The sequence below is a fragment of the Heterocephalus glaber genome, unplaced genomic scaffold (assembly GCF_053883595.1).
Source record: "Heterocephalus glaber isolate CG9 unplaced genomic scaffold, H.glaber_assembly_v1.0 deba00001442, whole genome shotgun sequence".
Taxonomy (NCBI): domain Eukaryota; kingdom Metazoa; phylum Chordata; class Mammalia; order Rodentia; family Bathyergidae; genus Heterocephalus; species Heterocephalus glaber.
This window is the reverse complement of record NW_028258296.1, coordinates 13564120-13585823: the sequence shown is the minus strand read 5'-3', so window position 1 is coordinate 13585823 and position 21704 is coordinate 13564120. Positions and strand designations below refer to the sequence as shown.

The 21704-nt window shown below is 41.2% G+C and overlaps 1 protein-coding gene and 1 pseudogene across 7 annotated transcripts in view; one reads left to right on the top strand and one right to left on the bottom strand.

Moving 5' to 3' along the window:
• The first annotated feature begins 3744 nt into the window (after positions 1-3744).
• Positions 3745-21704, top strand: part of Usp33 (ubiquitin specific peptidase 33) — a 51138-nt gene continuing 33178 nt past the window's right edge. Inside the window, exons 1-5 of one of the 7 annotated variants that reach the window (XM_087212927.1) lie at positions 3745-3967; positions 18008-18139; positions 18318-18371; positions 19160-19222; positions 21252-21401. In XM_087212927.1, coding sequence (XP_087069053.1) covers positions 18059-18139; positions 18318-18371; positions 19160-19222; positions 21252-21401 — 348 coding nt within the window. In that variant the 5' untranslated portion in view covers positions 3745-3967; positions 18008-18058. Of the gene's footprint in view, positions 3968-18007; positions 18140-18317; positions 18372-19159; positions 19223-21139; positions 21402-21704 lie in introns of all 7 variants that reach the window. The other 6 variants (XM_087212930.1, XM_087212929.1, XM_087212928.1 and 3 more) reach the window with 6 other exon arrangements.
• LOC101713769 (cytoplasmic FMR1-interacting protein 1 pseudogene) lies at positions 12803-15051 on the bottom strand (annotated as a pseudogene).

Sequence of the window (21704 nt, the reverse complement as noted above, 5' to 3'; positions counted from 1 at the left end):
GGAACAGGACTGGAGGGCTTATAAATTATGTGGTGAGACTGGAAAAGCTAAAGCCTCTGCCTAAGATTTTTGTTCTAGGAGCAGAAAGGGATCCTCAGAGATTTTCAGGACCCTGAGAAACCATTGCATGCTTCACCCCCTCCCCCAAACTGGGTGTGGTGGCACACATCCATAATTCCAGCACTCAGGAAGCTAGGGCAGGACAATCAAATGCAGATCAAAATGTCTCAGCATCAAAATTCATATTCTGGGGCCTTGGATTTAGCTCAGTGGTTCTGGCGCCTGCCTCGCAAGCGCAAGGACCTGAGTTTGATCCCAGGTACCAAAAAAAAAAAAAATTCTTATTTTGAGCAGGCCCAGTGGTGTGCACCTGTCATCCCAGCTAGGAAGCTGAGGAAGGATGATTCCTTGAACTCAGAGGTTTGGGCCCAGCCTGAACAACACAGCAAGACTCAGTCTCTTATTTTTTTATTCAGTTTTAAAAGATTTTTTGATGGTACTGGGGATTTAATCTAGGTTCTTCCATGTGCTAAGCACAAGCTCTACCACTAAGCTCCACCCTAAGGACCCCCTCTTTAAAAATGTGTACTTTGAGGGCCGGGGATTTAGCTCAGTGGTTCTGGCGCCTGCCTCGAAAAGCGCAAGGTCCTGAGTTTGATCCCCAGTACCAAAAAAAAAAAAGGTATTTGTTTTGATATAACCACTCAATTATCTTCCTTCCATCCTCTTTCTCTCCTTCCTTCTTTTTTTCGTGAGACACAGTCTTGGTATGTATTCCCAGGCTGGCCTTGAACTCAAGATGATCCTCATGCCTCCGCCTCCTCTGGGGTGCTATGACTACAGGCATTCGGCACCATGCCCAGCCATTCTCCCTCTTTCTACTTCCCCTTTTCTCTTCCCTATCTTCCTTCCCTTTATTTCTTCCACTTTTTCTTCTCCCTGATTTCGGAGAGCCTTCAGGATCTAGTCCGATGCATGACTCTGGGACGTACAGTTCCCATCATATTTTCCACAAATGGCCCCTCTAGAATTCTACTGCAGCTCAGGAGCCTGCGCACCGTGGAATGAAGCTCTTCCCTCTGAGAGGAAGAGCTGTTGGTTCATTTCTCAATGATAGTGCATTCCCTGATAGTCCATCAGGAGATAGTGTTGAGAAAGGATGAAGTGTTGTGGAGTGAGGATAGAGTGTTCAAAGCAAGTGCGCAGCTGAGAAAGGGGATGGTGAGGATCTGTGGCAGAGGCCTGCACTGGGTCAGAGGCATTTGCTTGGTGAGGACTGTTCCCCTGCAGGAAGGTGACCTGGGCCTACATCCTCGGGAGAGGTGTCCGTCTTGGCTGCTTTGAACAGCCACTGAAGGTGCCCTGAGCCCCTCCAGGACACGCAGGCCGGAGGAGGGAGGACTGCATGTTTCAGAGCACTGTAAGGTAGGCATTTCTCTGATACATTTTCAATGCAGAATTCCCAGAGATGACTTTTCCTGTTTGTTTTCTTTTTTTGTTTGTTTTGTTTTTGATTTTTGTTGTTGTTTTCTTACTTGTGGAAAGACATATATTCTGGCTGGGGATTTAGCTCAGTGGTGCTGCCGCCTGCCTCGCAAGCTCAAGGTCTTGCTTTCGATCCCCAGTACCAAAAAAAAAGAAATACATATATCTTGGTGGGAATGGTGGCGCACACCGGTAATCCCAGTGCTCTAGGGAGGGTGAGGCAGAAGGATTGTGTGTGAATTCCAGGCTAGCCTGGGATACAAAGTGAGTTCAAGGCCAGCTTGAACTCCATAGCAAGACCCTGCCCCAACAAAATAAAACAAAACAAAAATACCTGTAGCTTATATACATATGAGCCCTTCATCAGTTACATATGTTTCAAATAGCTTCTCTTTTCCAGCTTGACATTTCATTTCTTAGTAGTCTTTTGATGGAGAAATGAGTTTGATAGGTGACACAATATTTGGCAGCAAAATTGCTTAATGATGGAAACATTTCCAAGCTCCATTTTTCAAAATGTTCTCTCCAATACACAGGTCTTTCAAATGCAATTACAGTGGACCCTCAAGTCACGACCGGCCTGACGTATGATCGGCCTGACATACAAACAACTTGGGATAATGGGAGATTCATTTGCCTCTTGTTATCTATAGCTCATACCCAGGTAAACATCCAGATCTCAGCTGTATTGACTTTCAATCAACTTGAGTTATGACCAGGCCCTGGGAACCAATTGAGTTCGTAAGTCAAGCGTCCATTGTAGTTTCTTACTCATTAAAAAAATGTTCCTTTTAGTGGATGTGATGATGCACAGTCATCTTAGCATTCCAGGAGGCTGAAACAAGAGGACTGCAAATTTGAGCCTAGTGACTTTAGAAAGAGCTGAAGATGTAGCTCAGTGCAAAGGCCCTGGGGTTCAACTCCTAGTTAATTCCTCCATGCCCTTTTCTCTGAAGCCAGACTAAATATATGCATTAAAATTATTTTTTTGTTAGGTAGCTTATTGCTAACCATCATGGTTTCCTACTCCTTTAATCCTTCACTCCACATCACAAGTCAGAAAATTAAATTTAGAACACTTGTCATTTTTCAAGCAAATCTATAAAACCGATTTAGGCCACAGAGTTCTTCAGTACTTTGCTGTAAGACATCAAGGAACAGATGCTTTTCATGATATACCTTCCTTTCTCCTCCCTCCCTCCCTCCCTCCTTTCTTTCTTTTTTGCGGTACTGGGGATTGAACTTAGGACCTTGCACTTGCAAGGCAGGCCACTGAGCTAAACCCACAGTCCTATATGCCCTTATTTCTAAGAGGAACTCAGCATTGTATAATTATTTAAAACATTTCGGTGCTTATTAAAATAAAAAAAAGTTATATTGCTTGTAACATGCAAAATGCAAGATTTTGAAATAGGCTGAAAAACAAGAGAAAAGTGGTGACACCTGGAGTACCAGCCAAACTATAAAACCTCCATCCTGTCTCCGTGCACCCAGAGCGGGCGTTCATTTGTGGGGCCCTACAAAGAATGTTGTATCATTGCAGCTTCTTTCACTTTTACCGTAAAAATAAACATAAGTAGATGCGCCTATGGTTTCCATCTGTTCCTTACGGAGTCTGAACGTCTTGGACAGGACTTGGACACAGGCACCCATATTGACAACAAGGAGTCAAGTAATCAGATTGCAACTGGCAATAAAACTGTTAGCCTGACGGTTTTTATTCATACATTCTAAAATCAATCGCATGCATTCTAAGTTACACAATAAGAAGGCAAGTCTCTCCCAGTGTTCTAGGCTCCAAGCCGATACTAAGGTTTCAATAAATATGTCATTTGATCTTCTTGATTTTGGCTTAGGGAAAAATGGTAGAGATGACTTTCTTCTTTGCATATATAGAAAAAAGAAACAATTGCTTCCAGAGAATCTAGGTCCTGAAGAGGAGGGATTACAGAGCTGAACTGAGCTAAATCTTGCACAAGGTCGGAAACCTGATGCCTTTCAGTAGCCAATCTTAAAATACAATCTGTAAAGCATTGAAAAAAGGACCTGGTTAGAGTGCGACTGTTAGAAGAACGAGAAAATAGCGTGAAAACTAAAAATGCTCTAAGCCTTAAACCCTTGTATCTGGAAGGCCGGGTTACAGCTGGCCACCTGCGCAGGCGGGCGGCGAGCGCAGCCCCGCTTCGCGTCTGGCCTGGCTCGGAGGCCCCTCCCCTCCCCGCCCCGCCCCGCCCCGCCTCGCCTCGCCTTCCCGAGACGCCTGCGGCGGCCTTTGAGACACCGGAAGCAGCTGGGGCTGCTGCGGGAAGTGGCCGGCTCCGGAGGCGGGGACCCTGCGGGCAGTGCCGCGGACCCGTTTTCCGGCGCCCCTGGCGCTACTCGCCTCCTCTCCCAGGCCAGGAGAGCAGAGCGGAGTTTGTGGCGCCTCGGCCGCAGGCCACGGTGGGCCGCGCTGGCGGGGCCCGCGGGAGAGGCCGAGGAGGTGAGGCGGCGGCTACTCGCCCGCGTCCGTCAGGCAGGCGCCGTGCCGCTCAGTACGCCGGGGCTGCGGCGGCCTCGGCTCTTTTGGTCCGGGGTAGCAGAGGGCGCGCGCGGAGGGCGGGGAACGAAGGCCGCAGCTCCTCAGCGTGAGCGCTGCAGAAGCGACATGGGGCTGGGGGCTGGGTGGGGCTGAGGCGGGGTCCCCGGGACGCGTACGGGGACCCGGGTCCTTGGGCCGTAGACGCCGGATGGCCCGCAGTGCGACGGCCGCGCGCTCTCCTTCGCTTTGCGGCACGGTTGGGCGGCCCCGTTATTCATTGTCAAGCACTGGAAAACCGAGGTGTCATCGCCCCTGGAAATTTTCTTTGATCGATGTTCAGTTTCAGTCCGGTCCTGCTGTCTGTCCACCCGCAGCTTTTGCTCTGACTGAATTTGCGGACTCTGGTTTCCCACACCTTTACTCTCACATATTTTTCGCTCTTCATTTGGATATTTACATGTGCAAGTTGAGCTGTTGGACAATAAGATTTACTTTTTTCTAGATGTTCTGTGTTAATTTAAGTATTTTTGAGGTTCACCCCCTATAGTCAGGATTGGGCCTGGAAAGTTGAGCTAGAACGTGCATTCTTGGAGGACCTTAGAGACTAAATGAGGGTGAATTTTCCTACAGGGATCGCCAGACTTCTTCGGAGAAATGTGGAATTCTGAAATCACCGGATTATTTTTCTTTTAAGTAAAATCTGTTACTAAAAGTAATGAGGCCAACCTAGTTCCATTTCTCGATACACTTGTATCCTCTGGAAGGTCTGATCAGATCATTTGATCTTAGGCTATTTGATTTGAACTCCGTACAGATACTGTTCGTGAATTCATACCGTTAATTCAGATAAAGGGAAAGATAGCAATCTTATTGAAAGACAGAGTCAATTTTAAGAAAAAGGAATAGTTATTCTGTCCTGGCAGTTTTAAGTTATTTCATTTACTTTGGCAGGATTGGTAAAAAGACAGTACAAAAATATTCCTGAAATGAAATAGTCGACCTGCTGTGTGCAGGAGGGATACTCTACTTAAGATTGGTTCTTATTTTTGATCTAGTTTATTGGCAATTTTAACTTAATTTTGAACTCTTGATTTTGATTTTCTTTTTTGCACTCTTTATAACCTACCAATAAACATGTTTTTACATAACTGCAGTTTAATAGTAATAGTAAATAGGTGAGCTAAAATTTGGAGTTAAGGAGATTGTAATTCTTACATTTCTGTATTGCCATTAGAGTTTTCAGTGACCTTTCTCCTGCATAATCTTATTTGATCTTCATACCAGTCCTCCAAGGAATGCCAGGAATAAAGTCTTTCCCCATTTCAAGATTGTGTAAGAATCAGAATTTCCTTATAGCCTGAAATAATGTTGCCAAAGCAGCCTTTGATACAAATTTAAATTCAGATAGGTTAAGATGAGAGTGGGCCAGGGATGCAGCTCAGCAGTACAGCGCCTGCCTGGCAAGTGCGAGGCCCTGAGTTCCATTCCTGGTACAAAAAAAAGATTGGAGTGCATGACCTATAACAGGACAGACCTGACTCTGCAACCAAATGAATTATGTAAAATGCTGAAAAATTTTTGGTGAGAAATGTAAATTGTCATTGTTAAGAAAAGAGTAGGGCCCCAGTTCGATCCCCAGTACCCCCCCCCAAGTAAGTAACAGCTCTGTAGTTTTATTTAAATTTTCTTTTTCTTTTTGTTGTTTTGAGACATGGCCTCACTATGTAGCTAAGACTGGCCTTGAATGCTCATCGATCCTCCTGCCTCAGCCTCCCAAGTGCTGGGATTACAGGCGTGAGCTGCCATGCTCATTTCTCTTTAGTGTAGTTTTAAAAGTTTTTTAAAGTCCGTGTGTGATTGCCAGAGCATTTTGCTAAGCAGGAATGTTGCAGAGTCTGATCAAAATACAGTTGGTTTCACTGTCTGTAGGAAGGCCTGCATGAATTCTGTGTGGAATTGACTTGTAGTCAAGTAGGATAGTTTCGTTTATTTATTTGGGTGTCAGGGATCGAATTCAGGACCTTGTGCTTTTGAGGCAGGCAGCAGCACCGCTGAGCTAAATCCCTGGCCCTGTTTATTGTTTTTTTTTTCTAAACAACTACAGTAAGTGCCTTAGGGTGTTAAATTCTTTAAGAGTTAGGTGAGGGAGCTGTTTGTGGTGGTTGGGGCTTGGTGGAGATGGTGGTATGAGGTAAAAGAGGCCTGAAAGATGCTCAACAGGTGATTGCTGGAGGACACCATCCCTCTTGTTTGTTTATCCCCAGGCCCTGCCCTCCCCCACACCACTGACCTGGAGCACATTTCTAGTGTGATTGATGAAAATGGGTTTCTGGAAAGGTACAAATTATATTTCAGAAAGGATCAGTGGAAGAATTTGTCTGATAGTGATTTATGATTAATAGAGAAGACAAATTATGAAAGACTGCATTGAAAGTATTTGGTCAGAAGAGGTATGGGGTTCATATGAATGCAAAATGAACTTTATTCTTTTTTTTAAGTATTTAAAAAATTAATTTTATCATTACATTTTAGGTATATACAGTATAATGACATTCATCATTGGAAATTTGTACCTTTACGTAATCTATCTTGCTTCTTATTATTTCCCCATTCCCCTGCCCTCCCTTCAACCCCTCCACCCCTCCCTATTTTTTCATTTTCTCATACTAATTCCATGCAAAATGAACTTTAACTGGAATAGAGACTGCAAGATTACTTGGGTGGCTTTAGGTTAAGCTAGATCCTGGCAACATTACTTTTATTAACATGAATTAATGGTGCATATTGTGGGGTTTATTGTGATATTTCAATACGTGTATGTAGCAGACAGCATTGCTGTCTGGGGGCTCTCTGAAGTGTATCTTAAACTCAGATCATAGGGAGAGAATAGGAGACAGGCATGGTGGTGCATGACTGTAATCCTTGCACTTAAGAGGCTGAGGCAGGAGGATCACTGAGTTTGAGGCCAGACTGGGCTAAATAGTGAGAACCTGTCTCAAAAAACAAACAAAAAAAGATGACAACATGGGTGTAGGTAAAATGTGCCAGGAAGCATAAGTGAAGGAATGAGTTGAGTAGAGTCACAGGAAGGAAAAAGCCAACAGTAGATGGGCAATTGAAGGGTTAATGGTGTGGAAATTTTGTGTAACTGCCTCAGAATTATCCTAACAGAGCTCTGGTGTTTTTCTTCCTCCCCTTATCCCCCACTGATTGAGATTTCCCCTTAAATGCTCCCCAAACTCCCCAGCTGCCCTGGGTAGGATCAGGCAAGCTTCAGAGGGGCTGGAGAACTTAGCTGAGAAGCTGAGCACTGTGTGAAGTGGGAAGCTGTGCATACCAGCTACAAGTCAAAACTGAGGGGAGCACAGGGGCAGGAGGCCAGGTAGCAACCGTGTCTGCTAACAGGCTTTCTCATTGAATGATCCAGATGAGAAATTAAGGCCCCGATTTAGCAGGTGACCTAGAAGTTGAAAAGAAGTGAAAAAAGTAGAGGAGTTTTGCAGCTGACAGGAAGTAAGGACGAAATCGAAGATGATGCTGAGGTTTGAAAGTCTGTGATAGAGTACTTGACAGTTGATCATTGATTGGCTTCCAAATTAGGTGTTTCAGGAGGGAAAGAATTAGTGGCAATAGAGTGGAGCGCTAATGACGAGTCATTCACAAGGGAGAGTAGGGGAGATTTGAACAGTGCCACCAACTTGGATAATACATTCCCATACTTGATTGTAAGTTAGTCTCCTGTATTGTTATATTAGTCTCTATTCTGTCAGTCTCTGTACTTCCAGGGCTCAGCAGTCCTGAAAGACAGTGGTATAGTGAAAATACGTATTGAAGAAAAAGACCATTTCTTATAGTTCGTAACTGTTTATAAAATCTTGAAAAAAAAATTTAATTAATTAATTAATTAATTAATTTGAGACAGAGTCTCACTTTGTAGTTCAGGCTGGCCTTGAACTCATTATGTAGCTCAAGCTGGCCTTCAACTTGTGGCCATCCTCCTGCCGCAGCCTCTCCTGAGTGCTGGGATTATAGGCATGAAGAATTTTAAATATTTTTGGTGTTGTTATTTAGATAAATAAAGTTTCATTACTAATATTATATTGCATTACTAATATTTTAGTCCAGTAAACAAAAAAGGTTGACAGTTTTTTTAAAAAGTGCTTTTCATTTTAATATGGTGGTTGCATACATTTCTGTGTTTCTATGTGGTCTACATAGGTGTTTTTTTTTGGTACTGGGGATTGAACTCAGGATCTTGCCCTTGAGAGGCAGGCAGCAGAACCACTGAGCTAAATCCCTGGCCCTACGTAGGTGTTTTTAATAACTGTCCTTGATGATAGTGTGTTGTTATTAACCCTTGGTCTTACACAGCAATAAGGTGGAAATTACCATCAGCATATTTGAGCCTTTTTATTCATTCATTCATTCATATTTTTGTCCTTTCTCTAATGTGTGCCACAATTATTTCACCTAGATAAGAATTGACCATATTTTATCATTCACTGGATAGGTTTTTTTTTCTTCTTTTTGGTACCGGGCATAGAACTTGGGACCTTGTGTTTTCAAGGCAGGCAGCAGCAGAATCACAGCTAAATCCTCCGCAGATTTTTTTTTTTTATTAATGGACAGATATTTTTGGTAGGAAATGCGAATTAATGTTTATAAATCTCAAAGGATTTTATGTGGAGTAGAGGTGGCCGTTTTAGAGCTGTCCTTTAGCATAATTAACTATGGCAGTGTTAAGAATAGATTCTTGAACAGAGCAGTTTGCCCATAGAGAAATCACCTAGGAGCCAAGAGTTTGAAGCCAGCCTGGGCTACATAGTGAGTTCAAGGGCAGTCTGAATTACAAAGCAAGACGCTGTCTCAAACCACCCCCCCCAAAAAAAACAAACCCAAAATCATCTAGGAGACTATATAGTTCTTTTAATGGATGTAAAGCTCTTATTAATTAGACTTTTCTTTCTTTTTTGAGACAGGCTCTTGCTATTCAGTTCAGGTTGGCTTTGAACTCACTAGGTAGCCCAGGCTGGCCTCGAACTTGTGGCAGTCCTCCTGCCTCAAGACTTCTGAGTGCTGGGATTATAGATGTGCCCCACCACATTGATTTAATCAGACTATTACGGGTCAATGAAGCCAGATGTGGTGGGCTATGTAGTGAGTTCATTAAAATCCATGGTACAGGGCTGAGGATTTAGCTCAGTGGTTCTCCCTCCTGCCCCGCAAGCGCAAGGACCTGAGTTCTATCCCCGGTACCAAAAAAAAAAAAAAGATTTGTTATATCTCGTAGGTCAAAAGTGTCCATAAACTATGGATTGACTTAAAATTTTTTGCTTGTTATTTCATTCTTCACTGATATATCCATTAGTTGATTTCTTTATAGTTATTGGGTAGCAATATTTCTTCATTATAAATATGGAAAGATAAGCCATAAGGTTATTATATTGCATTTTTACTATTAAAATAATTCTAAAGCATAATAAGCACCCTGTACCCTTGGACCAGTCAGATTAGTTGAACTGGTAGGACCAAGGTGTAAGCTGAAACTGTTGGTAATTTCCTTGCCTTAGCCTCTTGAGTAGCTGGGACTTTAGGCATGTGGCACTGAAATGTATAGTTTTTTGTTTGGTTGGTTTATTTGGCTCAGAAATGTAGTTTTAGTAAATAAATTAAAAAGAGCTCTCATTACTCATCTTCTGGGATTAGGAGAATAAAACCCAAACCAAGTAGGGCATGAAGATTAAAGATAAAACTCTGGAATTGGAAACAGAACAGAACAAAAATAATAATAGAGGAAAGGTAAAATAAATCCCAAAGCTGTTTCTTTGCAAAGATCAATGAACTAATAAACCTCATAGAAGGAAAAAAATGGATTAAAAATACACAAGATTAGGAATAACACCATATACCTTCAAATACAAGAGAGAGCAACAGAATCTTACTCATATCTTTTTGTGAATATACATGTAACACTGTGATGCCAAAGGAAATTTCCAGGGGAAATAGATGATGTTACAGCAAAATAGTAAAATTGACCCAAAGAATAAAAACTTGAATTGATTAATTCCCACTGAAGGATTGAAAAGGTGATGAGAGATTTGTCCTTGAAAAAGGCAGTGTAACAGATGTTTTCACAGCTGATTTCATATAATTTATGAACAGATCATCATTATAAAAAAGAACCCTGCTGTCCACTATTGAAGATTCAGAGCTACTCAGTGCATTCTGAGAAACACATACTTTGCTCTATAAATAAATATATAAATATAAATAAAAATGCTACCAACAAGATCAGTCTCATTTCCCTCTAGAAATACAAAATTTCTCTCTATATATCTAATTATTATTATTATTTCTTTTTTTTGGTACTGGGGATCGAATTCAGGACCTTGCACTTGTGAGGCAGGTGTGGGGCCACTGAGCTAAATCCCCGGCCCTATATATATACATATGTATTTCTTCAAAATTTTTTTGTTTATTTATTTTTTGAGTCATACCTCTCTCTAGTGTAGTATATAAGCCCCTTTTTGTTTCAGGAGTCTAGGAATCCTGTGTTGCTGCTGGCTGAGACCGGCTTCTGACCCTTCTGTCCATTAAGTTCTTTTTTTTTTTTTTTTTAAAGGAGGAAAAGTTTATTGTAGCTCATAGTTTGTAGAGGTTTCAGTCCCTAGTTGGCTGGCTCCAAGGAAGAGTGGCATGGCAGAGGGACAGCAGAAGCAGCACCGAAGCCTCCCTTTACATGCCATCCAGGCAGCACCACACCCAGGCTGGGCTTTCCTGTTACCCATACCCCAAACTATGCTAAACCCATTAGTGGACTCATCCTTTAATCCCAGCATCATACCCTTAATCCCAGCATCACACACCCTATATCCAGCCACCTCCAGAAAGGCTTTGTGGGGACATGTGGATACAAGCTGTCACATTTGGGGAACACATCTGGTCCCTGGCACCTTCCTCTCAATCTTCGGCTTTCTGCTTCTGACTGCTCTGAGCTGAGCGTCCTCTGCCATAATGCTTCTTCCTTTAAGCCAGCTAACCACAGACTGAACCCCTGAAACTATGAGCCAAAATAAACTTCCCTTCCTTTAAGTTGTGTCACATGTTTTGTACCAGCAACAGAAAGGTGGTTAATGCAACTATTATACATTCTATTTTTATTTTTATTTTTTTGGTACCAGGGATTGAACTCGGGACCTTGTACTTGCAAGGCAGGCGGTGGAACCACTGAGCTAAATCCCTGGCCCCTACATTCTTTTTTTAATTAGTAAGTTTTATTTTACCCCATCTCTCCAACCCCCCTCCCCTCCCTATGTACAAAAGCTTTGTTTCCATTTTTCTGTTTTCACTTTTTTCTTGTCCCTTCCTCCCTCTCTCCCTCCTCCCTTGTTCCCCTTCCCATTTGAACACTTTCTTTCCATTTCCCAACATCCATTATACATCTCAGTCCTTATTTCTACATTCAGTTTCTCACACTAGAGAAACAATGTGGTATTTAAACATGTGTGTCCAATTTATTTTACTTAAGAGTATATGGTCTCAAGGTCTATCCATTTAGCTAGAAATGTCTGAAGCTCATCCTTCTTTATGGCAGAGTAGTATTCAATTGTATTAAAAAAACCCCTACATCTTCTTTATCCACTCGTCAGTTGATGGGCATTTGGGCTTTATCCAAATTTAGCTATTACAAACTGTGCCGCTATAAACATTGGTGTGGATATATTGCTGTGATATGATGCTTTTAATTCTTTTGGGAAGATACCAAGAAGAGGAATAGCTGGGTCAAATGGAAGCTCTAGTTTAGTTCTTTTTTTTTTCGTATCTGGGATCGAACTCGGGACCTTGTGCTTTCGAGGCAGGCAGTGGGACCACTGAGCTAAATCCCCGGACCCTCATTAAGTTCTGAATAAATTCCATTCTTTGTTTAAAAAAAAAAAGATTGTCATAAAAGACCATCTGAAAGCAGGGCTTGAAGATACATGCCTGTAATCTCAATACTCACACTCGGGAGGCTGAGGCACGAAGATCATCTTTGTTTTGAGGCCAGCCTTGGCTACATAGTGGGTTCAGGGCCAGCCTAAACTACATAGTGAGGCTCTGTATCAAAAAACAAACAGGTCCAGGGATTTAGCTCAGTGGTTCTGCTGCCTGCCCCGCAAGCGCAACGACCTGAGTTTGCTCTCCGGTACAACAAACAAGCAAAACAAAACAGCAGGTTAATGGTAGTTGATGTAGAATTTTAAAACCATTACCAGGTAGTAAGCTTTTTTTAAGGAGAAATGAATGACTCAGCAGCATTTTATGATACAGGTAGTGCTGGAACCTTCCTCAGAAAAACTGAAAATAGGCCTGGGGATTTAGCTCAGTGGTCCTGCTGGCTGCCTCACAAGCGCAAAGACCCAAGTTCGATCCCTGGTACCAAAAAAAAATTTTTCGGTCTTTTTTTTTTTTTTTGAGACGGTCTTGCTATGTAGTTCAAACTGATGTTGAACTTGCAGTGATTCTCCTGCCTCAGCCTCCTGAGTGCTGGTATTACAAGTGCACACCACCATACCCAGCCTGAAAATAATTTTTTAAGAATGTGGTGGTAACAGCAGCCAGTATTCTCAAACCTCCTAATTATCAAAATCATATACAATTTTAGCCCAGAAAAATAAGTCAATTTTATAGAATAAACTTTCAGATAGAAACATACCCCCTTGAACAAGTAGAGGTACTGAGAAATAGTTCCTGAAAAAATCTCACAAAACAGTTTACAGAAAGAAATCGGTACCACCAGAGGTCCTTCTGCCGTCCCTAACCCACTGCTGGCCAGAGACTGGTGGATGGTGCTCCTTCCACATGTGTGCTCTCCCCATTACCTGGCTTTGAGGTTTTCTTGTCCAGGATGGTGATCATTGAGAAACTGGAGCTTGCAAATCCTCTCCAGCATTTGCTTCAAAGTCACATTTTTTGATAGTCTCATCTTTTCCCTTGTGCTTTTGGCCCTTGAGTAGATGGTAGCAGAAATCCAGCGCGCAAAGTGCTGTTGCTGCCCAAGAAATACAGTGATCGTGCACCCAGCCCATTGGAGCCCATCACCAAAACACTGCTCACCTATAAACTTGTGTGACACAAAGGAATGTCATAAACTCCACGGCACTCCACAACCTGTGTAACTGCACACACTCATCCACATGCACGAGCACATTGCTGGGCAGAGGCCCATCTAGAAAGGGCCAGATCTATGTCAGGATGACCTCAAACAGGACAACAGAGATACTCCTTGGTCAGTAAGACCCCCTTCTCTTAGAATTTCAGTTTGTGGCGGTGTCCCCAGGCTTTCAGTCAGTGGGACAAGAGGCAGTTTCATTTTGGAATCAAGTCTGTCTTCGTCTTTCACATGGACTTGCAACAAGATGTTCTGGAAAGGGGCGGCATGTAACATATCACATATGTACTTCTAAACACAAGCTCTGTTTGATGAGCAAGCAGAAAGGGATGGCAGGCCCCACTTCCGTCATTTCTAGGAGCACAGTCTTCATCTCTGGGTACTTTACAGTGTCCTTCAGCAGGTGGTGAAAGAACTCCAGGATGCTGGGAGAGATGTACTTATGCCAAGGCAGGCAGCAGATCTTGGGGACTACCTTCATTAATGTCTTCACATACTGCAGGATTGTACCTTGTAGCAAGCTCTTGACAACCTTCAGCAGGTCTTCTTTGACCATAGTGGTACTCTGGTAGCCAAGTAGTCAGCAGATAAAAATGTGGAAACCCCACGAAGTTTCAGTAGCTGCCATAAATGCTGGAACAGGTCAGATTCAAAGCCTTGGATCCATGTAGATATTTAGGTCCTTCATTAGGTTATCTCTTTCAAATTTTCAACTAAATGGTAATACCATTCAAACAAACCAGCTGGTGGAGCCACAGTAGCAGTAGTTGGGCAGGAGAGTAGTCATAGTTGAGCTCCCAGGAACACGAAGGATGACTCTCACATAGAGCACTGACATGTTGTGATTGGTATCAAAGCTGTCCAGTGTCAGGTTCTTGTTCAATAGCTTGTGGGTCATGCGGTTGATTTCCAAGAGGTCGGCCAGCTCAACTATTGATGTCAGGTCTTCACTTTCAAATTGTCCAGTTGCCAGTTCTAGAGACATACATGGCTGCTGAGACATGCTGTGTAATCAGATGGTTGAGGTCTGTCGACCTGCTCAGAAGTTGGAGGTAACTCTGCTTCAGAAGCTTCTCCTCGTGGTTAGATGGTGGGAGGTGGGTCATGGCTCCCTGATTGTTGCCTTTGGATCTTAAACTGTTTATCAAGAAGCAATGAAGCAGTCTTCCACCTGGGCTACACAGTGAGTTCAAGGCTAGGCTGAGCTATATAGTGAGACCTGTCTCAAAACACCAAGGGGAAAAAAACCCAATCTTCCTGCTATACTTGCCATAACCTTACATGAGACAATCTGGCCTACAAGCTTGTAAATGAATTGGATCAAAACAGATTCATCTCTGCCTCAGTTTCATCATAGAGAAACTTCTTGTCGAACCTGCTGATTGCGTGGTGGGGGCTATTTGTGTACGGTCCTGGGAGTAGAGAACATGCTCCATCCTTGATGCTGCCTTAGTCTCTAGGATGTGGGCGTCAGGATTCAGAGCGCAGACATCTCAATGGGTACTGGATCCTCCTGCCACGGTCAGCTCCAGGAAGTTGGAAGCACAGCTGTGAAAGGTCACAGCATTGCTGCAGAGTTTCACCAAAGGGAGAAAGGTGTGGGACTGGCTCTTAAATGTGCCTACCACGTTCAAGAGCCTTTCTGTGCCCAGAGAATTGGACGGCATGGTGCTTTAATGTTGGGGCAGCTCTTGGGGTCCTTTTCATGCCACAGGACAGTTGAAGGGTCGTGCCCAATCCCACAGTCACACACGGTCTTCCCGATGGACTGTAGGCCTTTCTGGGTGACATTCTTCTTTCAAATGGCCTGGTGCAGTGGCTCCCTGAGGGTCGCCTGGGAGAAGTCCTGCCGAGAAATGTGCTGGGTAACATCAGTCGTCTGTTTGTGTTTCATTTGGGATGGTTCCTTTTACCATGTCTGCAAGTGCTTTATTCTTTTGTGTTGTCTAATCTGCTGTTAATCTCATCTGCTGTATTTATCACCTTAGACATTGTTTTTTAATCTCTAGATATTTGATTTTTTTTCTTTTTTTTTCGATTTGTTTTTTTCAATATTCCATGTCTCTCCTTAACATGAGTATGCTTTATTATGTATAATTTGTGAGTATCTTCTTTTTCTTCTTATTGTGGATCAAATTTTCCTTCTTGTGACTATAATTTTTTATTGGATATCAGGAACAAAATTCTTTCATTTCTTTAAATATACTTAAGCTTTGTTCTGAGATACAGTTCCTTGGGAATAGTTTGATTCTTTGAAGACATCTTTTTGAGCTGTTTTGTTTTTTGAGACAGGATCTCTCAGGTAGTGTAGGCTAGCCTCAGATCTCATCCTCCTGCCTTAACCACCCAAGTGCAGGGATTACAGGCGTGTATCCCACCCAGCTTCTTTTTGAGCTTTTATAAAAGGGTGAGGCAGGAGGAACAAGAGTTTGAGCCCAGCTTGGGCAATTCATCAATTCAACAAGACCTTGTCTCAAAAAATTTTAAAAGAGAAGGGCTGAGGATGTAGCTTAGTGTAAAGGTCCTGGGATTCAATCCGCAGTACCCCCTAAGCCCCTGTTCCCATACACACACTCACATGGCAGAACAAAGGGAGCCTTCAGTGTAGGACTAGTTCTTTTATTCCTACTGAGGCAATACCCTCTGAGTACTCTGTTCCCTCTGTTTTATAAAATCTCTCAATTCTGGCTGCGGGGAACACACAGCCCTGTCTGTGTATGGCCATGAGATTTGCCTTACCTGTCTGTTCCTTCCCTCTCGTTCTTGTTCTGCCTTGGAGAAGTTTAATCACACGTATGACCAGGACTCAGTAAAATGAATGCTTAATGGTAGCATGCTGTAGATTTCTAGAGGTTGCTTATCACGTATGCAGCTCTGTTCTGTTAGTATGCCTAATGATTCTGCATGCCCTGGAGTCATTACCAACTGAGAGACCGCCAAAGTGTGTGTGTGTTGCTGCACTGTGGCCTAGAAATCCTCTCAAGGCTGAGTCAGGCAGTCAGAGGGCTCACCTCTGGTCTTTATGGACTCCCTGTTGTCCAGTGTCCAAAAACCATTGCTTTATATATTTTGTCTGCTTTTTAGTTAAGGTAAGAGGGTAAATCTGGATCCTGTTATTCCATCTTGGCTGATAGTGAAAGTAACTGGGTAAAAGAGCAAAGATCTGTAACCAAAAGAGAGTGATAGGTGAGAGATGGGTGAAAAAGATCACCAAACCTTCGCCCAGATGTGAATAAATAGAAACATTAACCCATATTTTAATTTAACTTCATGTCTGGAAAGTCTGAAGTATGATTTATTTAATATTATATAGTAATATAACATTTAGAAAATGCTTCTAGTATTAACTCTATAGTTGTTCCTGGTATATTTTTACATTGTCGTGTAGTAGTGGGTTGATCATTTGATTTGATTTTGCATCATCTTTTTTGTAAAAAAAAAAATGTGTTTACAACATGTTCTTGTTTCAGCTAATTTATTGTAGTGGATTTAAAAGGTAAAAATGTAGGCTGTAGGATAACAGGAGTTTTCATTACAGCATCTTATTACATACACCGATGGGGTTTAATGAATACTTTATAAATCATAAAAGAAATTAAATTTACAGTGTCTTTGAATGTCAAACTTAACTGTTTTCATTGTATCTTAGTAAGTGCCTTAACTTTTTCCCAGTAGTGTTCTCAGACCCAAATATGAATCAAAGGCGCAAAAGTCCTGTTACTAAGATTGTACAATCAAAGGATGATTGAGAAATACTGAGTTAGGCTCAAGCCTGTTAATTGAAAATCAGTCACTTTAGCTGAACCAAACAGGTAGACTCAGTCAACTTGGTATTGCTTAGCTTATCGTGTGCAAATGAAGTTAATAATTGTACTGACCTCAGGGTTGGAAAGATCCTGACACTGGGGTTCTCAGTCTGGGGAGATTTTTGATCCCCGAAGACACAGTTGAATTCTGTTAGGGACATTTGTTCTCACAGTGGTGGTGGTGGTTCAGCTTCTGTGGGTAGAGGCAGGAATGCTGCTGCACGCCCTGCAGTGATCCCCATGACAGGGAGGCCTAGCCCTGAGTGTCAGTACTGTCTGCTGCGAAAGCTGAGAGGAAGTGCCTCTCCTTGTACACTGCAGGACACCAGATGATTTCATTTGTGTTGTCAGTAGGGGCTGCTGTTAGTGTGAATTTCCAGTTCCTATTTCAGCCTAAGGATTAATTTTTTTTTTTTTTTTTTTTTTGGTACCAGGGATTGAACTCGGGACCTTGCACTTGCGAGGCAGGCAGTGGAACCACTGAGCTAAATCTCTGGCTCCCTCTAAGGATTAATTTTTAAAAGAAAAAGAGGATAAGAATACTTCAAAGTTGAATAACTTGAATTTTTCCCTTTTTACGTATCTATAAAAAGTGAAGTGGGAGAGAAATAGCAAAGGATATGGAAAACTAAACTTTTGTTTATTAGTGTCAATTTTAATAAAATGTTTATTTGGTAGAGAAATTTTTGATGTTCAAATGAATTTAATTATGAAACTCACCTACGTATGTTTTGAAAATACACATTTGCAAGGCAGACTGGTAAACTTGAATTATCCTTATTGTATCTTTCATTCCTAATTATTTTTAGTGTGTTAGTATCTTCTTTTGTTTCACACCTGTTTTTATTACTGCATATTGGTTATATAGATTAGTGGGTTTCATTCTGGCAGAGGTGTACTTACACATAACGTGCTTTGGTCATTTTCACCCCTCCTCATTTCTCTTGCCCTGCCCTCGTTCCTAGTTTCACAGTTTTTGAGGGTTTTCAATGTGAGTTATATAAGCATTTTCTAATTAATTTTTGGGAATTACTTTTCCTGTAGGTATTACCTCATTTGGGAAGCCTTGAGAAACAGGAAAGACATTCTAACAAAATGTCAACTTTTCGAAATCATTGTCCACATTTGGATTCAGTTGGTGAAATAACAAAAGAAGATTTGATACAAAAATCACATGTAAGATATAGTCTTCCTTAAATTATATTTCCTAAATAAGTATTTTTTTATAAATTATAAAAAAGTACCCTAAATTCATGGGTCCCAATTTTTACAGTACATGATATTACCTGTGAATTGTATAGTTTGCCTATGTCAATATAACAAAATGTTATCTTTTTAAAATTTCTTTTTATAGGGTACTTGTCAGGATTGTAAAGTCAGAGGACCAAATCTTTGGGCATGCCTGGAGGTATATATATGTATATATATATATATATATATTTATATGATTTTTTTTTTTTTTGGTCTGAAAAACTTGTTATTGTAAGTTTAGATCTGAAAAATGTTGTATTGGACAGCTTTCTTGTTGCTTTGACAATTCCTGACACTCACAAATTAAAGGAGTGGTTTATTTTGGCTCACTGTTTGAGGAACTTCCATGGTTGGTGGCTTCAAGGGAGAAGCATGGTGGTGGAAGGGCAGGGCACAGTGAAACTGCTCACTTCATGGTGGCTGGGAAGTGGAGCACTGGGGAAGAGTTCTGGAGAGGAAAGGGCCAGGGCCAGGCACAGTCCCTAGGTCACATTTCTATGACTTCCCAGACATACCCACAGGTGTGCTTTACTCATCTCCTAGGTGACATTTAAGCTGGCTGACAAGATTAACTATCACAAATGATAACTAAAGAAATGTTTGATAATTAAGAGAATTTCGTAAATGAGCATACTTTTAAAACATCGTTATTGATAACAAAAAATTAAACTTCAAACTTTGGAAGGATTTTTAACTTACAGTGCTATTGCAGAGTTTTACTAAATCACTGAGATATTTTATGCTTGCCTTTTATTGGAGGTGACATAACTTTGAGCTTTAGTCAGCTGTATTCTGGCTTTATTTTGTGTCTTAAGTATCGAAAGTATTTAATCATTAAACATGTAATCGAACATTTGTAAATGTAATTTTTTTTGTAAATGTAATTTTAATGCTACTATTAATTTAGATGTTATAAAATATTTTTTCTTGTATAATTATTTACAGAATAGATGTTCGTATGTTGGCTGTGGTGAGTCACAAGTAGATCACAGCACTGTACACTCTCAGGTATGTATATAATTTTAAATTCGTTCATTAATAATAAATTTATTCATTTATTTTTGTGAGACAGATTTTCTCTATGTAGTTCAGGCTGACTTTGAACTACTGTGTAGTAACCCAGGCTGGCCTCCAACTCATGGTGATCCTCCTGCCTCAGACTCCTGAGGGGTGAGATTATAGGCATGTGGCTTTTTTTTTTAATTTAAATTTTTGTTAGTCCGTGTTCACAGTATGAATGATTACATTCATTGGGATTTGGTACATGTATATAATACATCTGAAGACTTTTTATGTTCCCCTCCTGTCCCCTTTTTTCCACTTTCTCCCTCCTCTCTCTCTGTATTGCCGAGACTTTAAAAAAACATATCATATTTTGAGATAACTGTAGAATGAAAGACAATTATTTTATTTTATTTTTGCTTCTGAGTATTGAACCCTAGTGATCCTAGGGCTTTGTACATGCTAGGTATGTGCTGTTCCACTGGACTGTATACCCCATGCCCTGCAAAACAACTTTTAAAGATGTCCTGAGGGAAAGGGAAAGCCAACAAAACATTAATTCAAATTCTGATTTAAATTTTTGTTTGTCTTTTTGTTTTTTTGAGACAGGGTGTCACTATGTAGTCCAAGCTGGCCTTGAATGCATGGTGATCTTCCTGTCTGAGCCTCCCAAGCGCTGAGATTACAGGTGTGTGCCACCATGCCCTGCTGCAATACTGATTTAAGAAGCATACATCCAGCTGGGCATGGTGCATACCTTCAGTTCCAACACTCTGGGGAGCTGAGGCAGGAAGATTGCAAATTTGAGCCTAGCCTGGGCTCTTAGTGAGACTTTAGGGACTTTAGGAACTTAGTGAGACCCTATCTCTAAGTAAAAGAGGCTGGGGATGTGTAGTTCAGTGCTTAGTGCTAAGGTTCTGTCCCTAGTACTGAGAGATGCAGGGGAAGTAGCATATATCCAGGTGTGGGGAGGTGATAGCTGGAGTATTAGGAGGTTATAGGGGTGAGAGAGTAGATGTTTATGCTCATGACATGTCGAAGCTAATATATTCCATTTCATACCGTGTCGCCTTTTACTGCACATCATCCTAGCTGGAGTTCCCTTTCTACTTTGCTCTGGTTGTTTGGTGCTTTCCATGTAACTCTGGCATGCATCTTCTGTAGTATTTGGTAAATTTTTATTCTAAGCTAAGTTTCTCAAGTGAACTGTTTTAAAATGCACATTGCTATCTCTACAGCACTTACTATTCTCAACCAGGATTCCTCAAGATAATTAATTAAGCCCAGATATCCAAGGCTCTAAGGCATGACTGCACATGCTTTGCTTCTCTGTTCATCTAGAATAGTATTTGGTGTGTATGTCACCCTCAGGAGAATTGCAAAACAGTCACTTTCTGCAGGGATAAATCCTTTCTCAGAACTCTGGTTGAGAAAGGGTGGAGGTTTATGTAGCCTGGACCATACATTCCCTATTTCTTGAGCTGTTCTATGCTTTGACTAATTTCATCTGTGTTCTTTTGCCATTCTAGTTTTCTAGAATAGTTATTGCTGTTCATTATTTTTCTGTCTTTTTGGTAGAGGTGGGTATGAAACCCAGGCTCTCACAATACTAGTCAAGTGCTTTACCCTCGGGCTTCCTCATCCCCACTGATATCTTATATTTGTTTGCTTATTGCAGAGCAGTCTTAAACTCTTACATTTATCTTTGTGTATGAATAGTGGGGGGAAAAGGACTAGAGTAACTTTGAGAGCAGGCTTAGATACTGTGTATTCACTATACTTTAGCAGTCTTTAAAGAAATGTTTTTATTGTTCTAGATTGGCTCTTTTGAGTATATTGTTATTCATCAAAAGCTAGTAGTTATCTGATTTTTTTCAAGAAATATTTTAAGTATATTTATTTCAGTTTTTTTTTTTGTACCAGGGATCGAACTCAGGACCTTGTGCTTTCGAGGCAGGTGGTGGAACCACTGAGCTAAATCTCTAGCAAGTATATTCAATTTTGGTTCTTTTCTTTCTCCTATGAAATTATACAGGAGACAAAGCATTATTTAACTGTGAACCTTACTACTCTTCGAGTATGGTGTTATGCTTGCAGCAAAGAAGTATTTTTGGACAGAAAATTAGGAACTCAGCCTTCATTGCCTCATGTAAGACAACAGCAAATACAAGAAAACACTGTCCAGGTAATCTAAACTCAGTTAAAATATCAAATATTTGGTAATAATTTCAGAATTTTTTCATGTAATTGAAATTTAAAAAGGAATCCTGCTTTACCTACCTATACTTAAAACATTTTTGTAATGTGTCGCTCCTGCTCTTCAGAGTGATGGATTAAGGTGAGATTGAAGCCCCCCATCTAGAGATGAAAAAGCACCTGTGAATTTTAAAAGCTTTTATAAAAAATAGTTTAAATAGTATTTATCTTTTTTTAGCAAATCTGAGTCTTGAAGAGGTGGTGGGCCTTCTTTGATAGGGAATGGCAGATA